Below are 12,890 nucleotides of genomic sequence, written 5' to 3' on the forward strand. Positions count from 1 at the left end.
TATAATCAAGTGTATCTTCCATTGTGGAGGTCCTTCACTTGGCTGCTTGATTGGTTTGAGTTGTTTCGTCGGTGTATATCCATTGTTTGCTTGCTTGCTCCCCTGGAAATGCACTTGCGGTGGAGGTCCTATGCTTGGCTGGAGTCCTACCAGAAAGTTGTTTTCCTTCCTCTTCTTGAATATATATATATATTGTATTCACTAAGCATTCTCAATCTAAAAGAATAAACTAAACATCAATTACATTAAAAGAATAGAATGTAACCTCCTCTACTGGTGGTCGGTTGTTTGCTTTCTTGCTTGCTTGGAGATGCACTTCCGGTAGAGGTCCTTTGCTTGGTTTGAGTCCTAACAGCAGTTGCTTTCCTTCCTCTTCCTGAAAAAAATTAAAAGAATTAAAACAAATTGTATTGATTAACCTAATCTCAATTTAAAAGAATAAACTAAACATAAATAAAATGAAAAGAATAGAATCATGTGTATCTCCTCGGCTGGTGGTCGGTTGCTCGTTTGGAGATGCATAGTCAGTGGAGGTCCTTTTCTTGGATAGTGTAGCCGTACGGTCAACCCTAGTTTTAACTTGTGGGCTTTTACAATTTCTTGATTAAGAATTTTCACACTCTCCATCTTGTCCTTCTCCATCTCAATCTTCGCAGGTAGCCCTAGGTATTTCATCCACCCCACCACCCCCTTCTCCATCTTATGCATCACTTGATCATGATTGTCACCGACATTATACCAACAGTTAAAGTCATTCAAGTATCATAAATCACGAACCAGCTCTTTAACTTTCCAAACACTCAAATAGTCAACATCATACCCATTTACTTGATGGATGTCATCACCAACGTACATAAATGGGGTATGGTGCATTATCCCACCATCGTGGATGTTTATATTTGTAACGACCTAGGGAAAGGTGCTAACCACATCTGCGCTCTCACCCAAAAAAAACTAGTCAATTTGGAACTTCTCAAGAATTCATTATAGAGCCCAGTTTCACCTAGTAACTAGGCAATGTCGGACTTAGCACCCATGACTATCATTATAAACCACCCACTCTATGAGGGCTTCTTCTCATCTTCCCAATATGGGATCAAGGTATTACAATATTGACAACCATATCTGTGAGCATATGAAAGAGTGTAAGAAAAAAAATTTTCTAGAATGAATTTAATGGTATCAGAGAACAAAAAAACCTGCGGACAAAATGCATGCTCTTTTATGTCTATCTTTCATAAAATAATAATAATAATAAAAGTTGCCCCGATTATTACATTAACTCCTTTCACTTGGGAGTTGAATTCTCCAACAATATTTCAAAAAAAAAAAAAGAAGAAGAAGAAGAAAAGACCAAGTTATCTGCCACAAAATTACCAATATGAAATATGAATCACAATAATAGTCATATTATGACTAATATTATCAAAGCAATACTCGGCCGGAGAGAGTGGAGTTGGTGCACTCCATGTGCATTATATATTTTCAAAACTGCATGAAAGTTTGCATGTATATGTTTTCTCTATGTGCATTGAAACGTGATAAATAATGGACAATCACTCAACCCATGTGCCATAAATACCAAACTACCACCCCTTCTTTTTGTAATTATACACAATCCTCTCTATGACCCACAACCAATTGTCAAAGGACAAGTTAGTCCACTCATACCTTCTGCCTATTATGGACAAAGTCACTAAGCCTAAAAAAGTTCACAATTAATAATGGAATAAAGTATCGTTGACTTGTCTCATTCTAGGACCACAACCAATATGGACCACAACCAAAAAGTTCCAGAACCACAACCAAAAAATTCCATTATGACACCCACTGCCAATCCTTAGCAATAAAGTATATATAAAATGCAATAAATTATATATAAGATTCCAATACAACCAATTGTCAAAGGACTATATATAAATCCAACACAGATTTGACAAAAAGCTTGGGGATGGGGGTTTCAACAATAAAGCTTCCAATACAACAAAAAGCTTTCATCAATAAACATAATAGGCTTACATAACTTGTATTACCAACAAAACCCACAAAAAATTCCAGAAAATACCTTCGTTTTTTCTAAAAATTTTTGAATTAAAAAAATAAAAAAAAAATGAATCAATGGAACCCTATCACCAATCTCGACTTCTTACCTGTGACGGAGTGACGCCGGAAAGGTTGTGACGACGTTGGACTAATGAACCGCCAGTGGGTTCTGGGTGCGCCGGTGGGTGCGTCGGGGGAGCTCTGTGGGCTGCATGGGTTTCATCCTTTGTCGTTGAATCGGGGAAGGAGGAAAAAAATTTGGGGGTTTAAACAATAAAACCACCAAGTTAGCCAAAACTCACAGTTTTGGCTAGTGAGTTTTGATCCTACGTGTCAACAGTGGACATGTAGGATCAAAAAATAGTTTGATGTAGGCTTCATTAAAACGGTGTGTTTCAACTTATATAATAACAGTTAAAAAATTTTGACAGTAGGGCGGTTTGCTTTTTTTAATTTACTTATAAGGTCTTTAAGAAATTATTTGTAATTACTAACTAATTTCCTTCTCTTCACGCACTTCTTAACTCGAGCATAAACAAAAACCTAACCATAAGATATAGGAAGAAGTCCAGTCAAATAGATTTTTATTTTTTTTTTATTCAACCATATTTTCGCATTATAACATTGAAAAAAACTATTTGTAGAATAGAAGTAATAAGTATTATAAAAATTATAACAAAAATTAAGGACCCAAAATGGAATCTGAAGCACAAAACTACATTAAAAAAAAAAAAAAAAAGAAGACTATTAGTATTTAACATTCCCCGCTACATTATTTACCATTTTCTTTTAACACGACCCTTGCAAACACAATTTCCAAAACCAAATCAAAATTAATACTAATTTAATAAAAAAATAATTGACTTTTTCATATATTTTTCTCAATTCCAATAAAATTCATATGTATAGGAAGTAGTCATATCAATTAGATATTAAATTTTCAGAAAAAAAAAAAAAAAAAAAAACTTATGGAGAATTTAATTTTGGCGCATTGACCCAGGGACTTATAATATATTTACCCTAGCTATATTGTTATATACTAACTATTAATAACTTACTAGATATGTTAGTTTATGAACTAACTAATTAACATGTTATATATATATATAGTAATAATATTATCAAAGTATTATAATTAATATGTAATATTATATTTACTTAGAATAGTTAGTAACTAAGTAACTTCTTTCTTTTTTTTAATCAAAGTGACCTATAGACTATAGTTAACTGCTTAAACTATGCTTACATAGTTAGTTAGTTGCTTAGTATTATTTAGTATATATTAACCAACTAGTTAATAACTTAATATGTTAGTTAATACTAAGTTCTTATATGTTTATACACATATATAAACATGTTTGTTTATAGGAGCTAAGCTCGTTAGCCTTAATCTAGTTGGGCGAGCAAGTTGGGTCAAACTTTATACGAGTTAGGCTCATAAGCCTTAATTGAGTTTTGTCAAGCAAGTTGGATATGTGTCACTTAATAATCAAGCAAGTTTCTACAATCACAAATATATCAAGCAAGTTTTCGAACAGACTAATTTATGGCCCTACTTAGAATGCTTGAGCAAAACCATTTTTATAGCCTTACCCAGCTCTCAAGCCCAATTTTCCAATAGCTTGGACTGTTTGGTTTTCAACTGGAACACAATTCTCTTAGGCTTTTCGATTATAATAGTAACAAAAATGGTACCATCCTCACGATCCATCCTCTAAAAAGTAAAGTGTCATTTAAGCATATGAAAAACATATACTTGGCTATTAATGCTATTAAAAGAACGAGTTATTTTCACATGGCAATAGATGTCACTTTTTTGGAGAGTGAGTTATAAGAAATCCTACAACCTGGTATGTAGGAAATTTTTGTCCATTTAAAAACCCAAAATTCTTACCAACTCTTCTTTGCTTATTATACATAACCCAAACAAAGTTAAGCCTAAATTAGATATTCGTGTCATTGTAAATACTCTGAGTGTGTTTGCATGAAATACTATGAGTGTAATTTGACATTAGGGAACTTCAAAAATTCTTTTAATACTTAAAAAGTTGTGCAAAAGCAAACAGATCAGCAAAAAGAGATCTGTTTGGCAAGAAGCTTAAAAATGAAATTTTATTTTTCCAAAAAGCTCTTTCAAGCCTTTTTTTTAATTAATTTATTTATTTTCCAACACAATCCTAAACAAGTTACTCTCTTATAGTCTCGTCAATACCTTTTTTCTTTTTTCTTTGGTTTTTATATTTCTTTTTTTTTTTTTTTTTTCTTTTTTATGTTCTTTTCTTTGGTTTGTTACTTTACTGTCTTCCTTTTATATCTCTTCTTTCTGGTCCCCATCAGCAATGGTTCCCCAGGACTTTCTATCTTTTACTCGTTCAATATACAAGATTCGTATGCCATACCTTACCTCATAGATCTGGACCACAATGGCAAACACACTACTTTCTGTACTAAGAAATATTAATTTACTTCGAGCCGTGTAGGCCTCAGACCCAAGTTAGACCCGGAACTCGCTCAACTTGAGCCATAAAATATATATATATATATATAAACTCTGGATACACCCATCCCATCATGGTTATTACCGTCCTAAGAAGGCCAATTTTCCTTTTTCACTTGAGATTTGAGGGCAAAATTTGTCTGTATGTGTGGAAGATCAAAATCATGGGTTGAAGATCACAAAATTTTCCGTATAATACAAAATGCTAAAAAGGAACAAAAAACATAAACCCCAAGCAGCTCAAAAATGCACCTGCGCAACACTTTCACCAACGGCCTCTTCTCCCACCGCCGCGACTTCCTCCTCTACCGCGATTCCCTCCTCTCCCACGATTTCCTCTCCCTCGATTCCCTCCTCTCCCACGATTTCCTCCTCTCCCTCGGCCCCCGAAGCTTGATCTATCCGGCTTAAGCCCTAGTGACTGGACTCCCCTTCTCTTCTTATGCAGCACTTCGTCGTCGTTGTCGTCTTCCTTGTACTTGGCTGAGCTTCTGGAAGTGAAGGAAATCTCTCGTGATCCTCCCGGTCCAAATTTAACATCACGTGGGGCACCAGAAGGCCGCCGATCATGTTTAAGAGCTGCTAGTCTCTCTCCAATAGGAAGAATGTCCTCGTTCGCAAGTGATACATCGTTCCAGAATGCGTCTGCATGTCGCCCATCCTTAACTTCATACAATCTAAGAATTTCAAGAAAAATAATCATCAGTCCCACAAAAAGTTTCCAAGATTTCACTTTTGATAACGATACAAAGGATCCAAGCACCCTGGTTTAAACCCTTCAACACACTCAAGATACACAATATGGGGGGGATAAAAAGAAAATTCAATAAAACTCAACAAAATGACAGATCTATCTAACCATACCTAGAAAGGTAACACAAGCAAAAATATGCCACAAAGTCTCACCTTGGAACTCGTGCTTTCTTTGTTTTTCTTTCATCATTGTCAAGTTCGCCATCTGACAACTGAGATGCTGCCGTGACATCAGAATCACTCAAACTCTGCTCTTCATCCTCCATAACAGGTTCAAAATGTTCCTCCACTAACGATGGTTGCTTCTTGGCAGGCATAGGATGTAAAGCCAGATACTCGCGGGAGGACTCATCAATTTCAAAGTCCTGGATACAAAATCAGAAACAAAAACATAAAATGGAACATTCTAGTGATTCAGAACCCATCCAGAAACAGATAATACATGAGAAGCCCTCACTCTTTGCAACCGTAGAGGCAAGTAAAATTACTTTTATCAATTCCACATAAATTTCAGCCTATGCTAAAATTGCTTCCTTCTTTTTTTTTGGTTCACCCATTATTGAAGATGAGGATTAGATGTTGAAAGCATGCATTTTGAAACATTTTATTAAACCATTAAAAGCATCCCATAATACTCACCAAAATCTGGCTTGTGTGTGTCCATATATTGGTTAAGAGAAATTTTATTAAAAGCACAAGGTGCCCCAAGTACACAGGCAGTATGCAACAGAAAGCACCCAACTAAAGCAAGCACAATTCATATATAGGTTTATGATTTAATAATATTCTTCATTAACAGATTCTTGATGCCACGGCTACTTCTAAGCTCAAGAGACATTTGGTAATCATTGTACAAAGTAGGTCACCATAGAGACATTTTTTTATAAAAGAGGTCAGACGAAAAAAAAAAAAAGAATCTAAAAAGAAAAGGAAAAGGACATCCACAAAACAGCACTACCAAAATGATCTCATTATCATACCTTATTTGTAAACAATTCTGCAAACCGCTCATCTTTGAGTATCTCAGCGCTAAGTCCTTTCTTTTTCTTTGATTTCTTTTTAGTCTCATTCTCATCAGCATCTTTCTCCTCGTTTTCTGCTTCCTCATTTTCAAGAATACGAGCTGCAAGATTCCGGTTAACCTTGGGTAGTTTCCTCCTAATCTGCAGAAACATAAAGGAACAGAAATGAAAGGCATAAGAAATCAGAATTTATTAATCAGTCCTTCAATCTAACTCCTACACAATTTGAGAGTGCATGATAAACTTGATGTCCATAAAAAACTCATTAAAGATGTTCCCACCATGACCCTAAGCCCACCCCATTTCACCTCTACTCCCAATTGTCCACCTCTACTAGATCTCAAACATATCTTTAGGTTTAGAGATATTTAATAAATTAAAGTCACTATCAATAATCTTTGAGCAATAGTGCTCTGTTTGTCAGCAGGCACCAGCAACACAAATAAAATTTGCAATTTCAAAACCGTCATTTCATCCAAGGCTGCCACAAAATGCCAAGTTCTCATTTTACCCACTATGTTACTCTGGAAATCAAATGGAACACTGAAGACAATCTTGGATTGCAAATGCTATATCATTACTGTGATCATAAATAATGTTATCGAGGGGAAAAAAACATAGAGATCATTTTTTGAGATTGTCAACTCTTTCATATGCCTACTAGTAGGCAAATGCCATCAGCAATTGCAATGACAATGTTTCTTAGTATTTAAGCAACCAAAGAATTCCATGTGCCATTGAAGGAAATAATCTACTACGTCAATTTAAGGCCACAAGATATCATTGCAAATTTGTCTAAAACAGTCAATAGTTGGAAAGAAAAGAATAAAGAAGAAACCAACCAAATTCATTGTGTCTTAAGCTTACGCAAGATCATATTTATGGTAAGCAGACACTAAAAGAAAGAAATTTTATGAAGTGGACAAGGGAGAAAAGCACAGATACTTAATCTTCCTTAGAACTAAACCTTCAAGGTATACCAATAACATAGTGGAGTACACAAACCACCATGATAGATTCATGAATGCATTCATTTGAGAAACAATTGTATAACCATGCAATATTACCGTAATATGGCCTACATATTAAATTGGTGATAATATGCAAAGTATGAGCAGCTATATTTAATGAAAATACTCAAATATTAGATGAAAATAACTGACCGTAATACGAGATGCTCGTTCATTTTCCAATTTCTCTCTCTTCCGCTCTTCTATGTAAGCATCATATGCAAATGGTTCCACCAATGCTTTTGCCTGCAGAAGTACAAAACAATAAAACAGCAAATTCCAGGTAGATTATCCAGAAAGTCACAATCAACCAACTACATTAACTATTACGAGCATGAGAACCTTTTCTTTTCTTTTCTTTTTCATAATCAGTTAGTTGCATATACAACCGAGTCTTTAACCCACAATCCTTTACTCCGTTCTTAGGAAGGAGGAAGTACCATTAGAGTTAAAGCTCATTGGCATGGGAACCTTTTCTGTTTACCATCGCGATGTAAATCGAACATCATGTAAGAGTTCTAGAATACAGAGAAATTCAAATCAATATTTAATATTAAAATTAATTTGAAAAATCATTGAAAGTATATATAAAACATGATAAGTTCTCTCCTCCTCCAAACCATCAAGAACTTGTAATTCATCCAAGTCAGCTTTCAAGGCCTTATGTTTGCGAGCCAAGATGAAGCTCAGGGAGCCTTAAAATGATAATAAGTCCACCGCTATTTCACCCTGTCCACAAAGCCTTTAGACTTTAACCATGTATTCTCAAACTTAAAATATCATTTACCACCCTAAATGCCTCCACAGTCAAGAAGATTGGGGAAGTGATATCAGAAGAGTCTAGGCAACCTCTTTTAAGACAAATCATGATATTAGGCTTCCCACTCTAGTGAGACAAGAAATCCATCAATTCTAGACGAGGGGGTATCCCCCAGTTATTTGACCACATAAAAGTCCCACCTACCAGGGGGATATCCATAAGACCCTAATAAAAAATAAACTCTGAGAACTCTACCATAGCAAGAAAGAAAGAGTTCCTCTCAGTCTTTCACTAGGAAAACGAGTGACGTTGAAATTACCCCCAATGCACCATGAAAAGTTCCACCAACTAAGCAAGCCAGCCAATTCTTCCCATAAATACATTCTAACACAATCAGAATTAGGCTCATAGGCACCCACAAAAGCCCAAGAGAATCCAACTTCAACACTATAAAAAAAGCAGGCAACAATAAACTCCCCCACACATTCTTTGATTTTCCCCACTACCCTCCTATCCCAAATAAGCAAAGATTCCACCGGATGCCCCTCTTAAAGCAGAATAACACCAATGCACGTGCTGACACCCCTATAAACTACACACAACACAACACTGCTAGACATGAATGCCAATTTAAATTCTGGCAAACAAATAACATTAGTCTTCCACTGTCTAAGCAAGTTTCTAACTCTATGAGGCTTGTCACCCTCATTCGACCGATTCACATTTCAAGTAATCAACTGTCTTAATAAATAACCAAGCATAGCCTTTTTGTGGAATAAATCCACCTCAGCTAGAAATACGGTCTTTCGAATCATGAGTGATGGAAAACAATACCCTTTTTAATTCTCTACTACCTTTGTTAACTAACTTGGAACTAGAGGCCGACTCCTGAGAGTGGCTCGCTTCAACAGCCATAAGCAAGGCCATGAACTCCTGTTCAAAACCCTCACACGATAACCCCACATGATGAAGGATTTCCTGTACTTTCAGCAAAACCTAAGTTGAAGATTATACCCCATTACTATTCTCATACACAAACGAAGGGCAAGAGGTTAGAAGAGTGGCCTCCTTCCTAGAGAACAATTCCATATCCAGGCAAGGAGTTAGTTACGTTAACAAGAGGGCAGCTCCTATCCAGAGCAGTGACAAACTCTGACAACCGCTAACAAGCCCAGGCTGGATGTAAGGATCTTCGCTTACGTTATAGGAACAAATTTGGAACTCAAATCCTCATTTTTCAAGTGAACACACTCCATCACATCATCTACGTTAGAACCCACTTGTCGAGTCAGACAAGGCAATCCTCCGGAAACATTATAGCCTACAACCAAATCGGAGTACCCAGAGTTGATGGGGACCATCGCAGCCTCATCACTGACAAAATCCGAAGGAAGGGAAGAGAAAAGTGCAATGATTGGGCATCAGAAAGCTGCACCATGGATGACAGACATCCAACAAGGATAAACATAGCAGTTGCATCCCAAAAGATTATGTGCACCTCCAACATCGACATCTGAGTAATCGAATGCTACCAGCAAGTCCACCAAAGGACCACTAGACTGCCCGGCTCTAGGATCTGGTTGCCCTGCATCCGTGCCCTCTTCCACAGCTAGTCTTTCCCAGAAGAAGATTCCTCCCAAGCCCATGTCTTTTATACGCACTTAAAAGTGGGCTTGAGATGAAACACTCATTTTACTTGCTAGGAAGACAGGTTTTTTCTTCCTTTTAGCCACGAGATGTGCTTTATCCTGCAGAATTGGGCTTTGGTTGGGCCCTCTTTGAATGCATAGGCTTTTTTTTTATAAGATCGGCATGATCCAATTTACTAACCCTTTCCGGCCAAATAAAAGTTTGGCCCTCATCCACTATGGCAAGAACCCTGTCCGCTTTCCCTTTCATATTCTCCAGCTGACTTCTCAAATTTTGTAAGGCCCCATAAACTTCCACCTCGTCACTACCTCATACTGACACACCTCCATTTTAGCGCAAAAGGGGGGAATGGCTGCACTCCTTCCACGCACAAAGACCTTCTAGGCCATAGATATGGACACAACGGTCCTTGCTTAGCCCTTCCAGCAGGATGAATTGCCTGTCATACTATGCCCTCAAGGAACCCATATCAACCCAAACTTACTCCTTACAACAAGCTCTCCCAATGCTCGCTCCACTGTCACCATCGGCGCTGATGGGCACCCTTACGACTGCCCCGCCCTACCTAACACCTCCGCATAAGACCTACCGGTGCCACTCTCCAGCGTCATCCCCATTAACACCAAGAAGCCACCCACATCGTTCAACGAAAAAACACTGCACTGCTATTGAAACGACATTCGTTTCCTCTCACTAAGCGATAGGTCGATGAAAGCCACCACCTTTCTTAGCTCACGGGCTCAATCTCTCCAACCCCTCCCTTGCCCCTCCAGTATTACAATAAAACCACTCCAACCACCACCAAATATCGGTCAGACCTATTAGAGCATCTCTTAGCTAAAAATGGATTATATACCTTGATGATTTAACAAACTCAGTTGACTCTTTTCCTTGAACCAACTCCATTGTGACCGACAACCAAGCAGAACTCACTTGACCCAGAAACACGCTCAGGATACCCCGTGACCATTTTCAACCAAGCGTAAAACAGACCCGTCTATTTCTACCGAAAGCTCAAAAGCTTTAGCCTCTACATAAAACCAACTCAAGAAACCATCACAAACGATTAAACATTGTGGACTACAACAACGCCGACACCCCAGAAAAACATAGAAAGAAGCGTTGACATGCACCACCAAAAACCAACGAGAGAAAGAGAGAGAGAGAGAGAATTTACAAACCACATGTCAAGGCTACATTGTACATGAATTAAAAAATTACATTTCAAATACATGTCAATTTAATAGATTGGGCTGAAGGAATTTCCTTCCACCCAACTTGGAGGAAAACTTTATCGTTCACAAAATGAGAGATGCATATTATCAAGTTAATAAAGCAATTAGACAAACAACAAAAGAGCTAGATCATGAGGTGAAAATAGAGAGAGAAAGTAGAGAAGTAAATTGTTTTGAGATGCAACATCTTGAGTGAGAAATCTAAAGCCTCATTACATTTTCTTCACTAGTCTTGACAAACAACTTTAAATTACTTAATGATCATTCAACCCTAAAGTTAAATCAGCAAAGCCTTAAACTGACTCAAGAAGACATCTCCAACAAACAACTTATAGTCCATATAAGAAACCACAACAACACAATCATTTCCTGAAACAAGTCTAACAACTTTGACCTCGTTTTATGCATGACATATATGTCCCTTTACTAGCTTGACACACTCAAAACTATTTTCTTACAAATGTTTCTAATAAAAAACATACAAGATACCCAGTGAATGGAACACAAAACATCTTCAACATCAATATTTCTGAAAACAGCACACTATATCTTTTGTGAAAAATAAGGAATAGAAATGAAGACAGCCTTACCTTTTTATACAGCCGATAATCAACAAAAAACCCATGCATGTAGGCTTGTAAGAGATTGGTGCCAATTAGATTAGTCAGATTCAACCTCTCAAGGTCTTCTCTTGTCAAGAATTTGAAGTTGTCATATATTGTTGTTTGTGCACCCTCCTCTAGCTCTTCCTGTAAGAACTCAGAGAACATCAACTATGTAACTCAAGATCTCAAATGAGATTGACCTAAAGCAGCGAATGAATCAAATAACATATGAAGAACATACCGTTAGATTTTCCAGGTAAGAACACCACTTCGGGGCAGGTCCCAGAGCAGGTAAGAAATAAGATGGTATCTGGCTGCAGTCCAAAGCCAGTAACATCAACCCACTGCCGCTAAATGTACAAATATCATTTATAGTTCCAGCAGTCGGCTCAATGTTGGCCATGTCTTCACCCTGAGAACAACAAAAAAATCAATTTTTTTTTTTTGATAAGTAAAAAGATGTATTAAAGAGCGCAGAGGGACGCAACTCTAGTACACAGGGAGTATACAAGAGAGCGACTAAGATGAAGAAAAAGAAGAAGAAAACATAAAAAGAAAGCCAAGGAAGCTAATCACTAGGGGCGCTAGCCAACCAGCAGTCCAAGTGAAAATAGTGTACAAGAAAAAGTGGACAAGGTCCTCTATGTTCCTATATGAATCCTCGAAACATCTAGCATTTCTCTCACTCAAGATGCACCACATGAGGCAAAGAGGGACCATCTTCCACACCACAAAAAAATCAATTAAAAGCCCAAAATATAAATGGAGTGATGAGGTAGACGCAGAACCCCTATTAGCCATATCCAAATTATTCAGCTAACACACAAAAATCGTCCACAAGAAAGCAATATACATACACATATAGATGGATATATGTACCAGCTAATATTGAGACATATACTAATAACTGAGACAATGTATGTAAATCATATGAAAAATAACACTACATGCAAAGGCTTTGATCTTATAGGTGATGAGCGAATATCACTTGGAAACAGAAGACAGATTAGAAGAACTTCGAAAACAGCTTCTCAAGATATATAGCTTATGCCCTAGAGTCTAGTTCAAAGAAGATCATAATGAATGTTCAGTTTCTAAATTGATTTTAGTTTGCAGAGAAAAATGGAGTTTCATCTCCATATACGTAAAAATTACAAAAAGAGGGGCTAATGAACAAGAACCTTCTGTTTAGATATACAGAACAAGTCATGAATATATCACATTGTAGTTATAAACAGTTAAACAACCTTGCAATACATGGAGGAATGATCAAGGCTAAAATGTAACTCAAAAGAAGACAACTAATGGAATTTTA

The 12,890-nt window shown here is 37.0% G+C and overlaps 1 protein-coding gene across 3 annotated transcripts in view; it reads right to left on the reverse strand.

Annotated features, from left to right (window-relative positions):
- Window positions 1-4,559: 4,559 nt before the first annotated feature.
- Window positions 4,560-12,890, reverse strand: part of LOC132188814 (uncharacterized) — a 29,032-nt gene continuing 20,701 nt past the window's right edge. For all 3 annotated transcript variants that reach the window (XM_059603369.1, XM_059603367.1, XM_059603368.1), the window contains exons 12-17: window positions 11,817-11,987; window positions 11,561-11,719; window positions 7,479-7,571; window positions 6,274-6,456; window positions 5,447-5,658; window positions 4,560-5,217 (exon numbers count right to left, since the gene is read on the reverse strand). In XM_059603369.1, the coding sequence (XP_059459352.1) occupies window positions 4,806-5,217; window positions 5,447-5,658; window positions 6,274-6,456; window positions 7,479-7,571; window positions 11,561-11,719; window positions 11,817-11,987 (1,230 nt within the window). In that variant the 3' untranslated portion in view covers window positions 4,560-4,805. The remainder of the gene's footprint in view (window positions 5,218-5,446; window positions 5,659-6,273; window positions 6,457-7,478; window positions 7,572-11,560; window positions 11,720-11,816; window positions 11,988-12,890) is intronic.

Source organism: Corylus avellana, chromosome ca7 (genome assembly GCF_901000735.1).
Source record: "Corylus avellana chromosome ca7, CavTom2PMs-1.0".
In the NCBI taxonomy this organism is placed as follows: domain Eukaryota; kingdom Viridiplantae; phylum Streptophyta; class Magnoliopsida; order Fagales; family Betulaceae; genus Corylus; species Corylus avellana.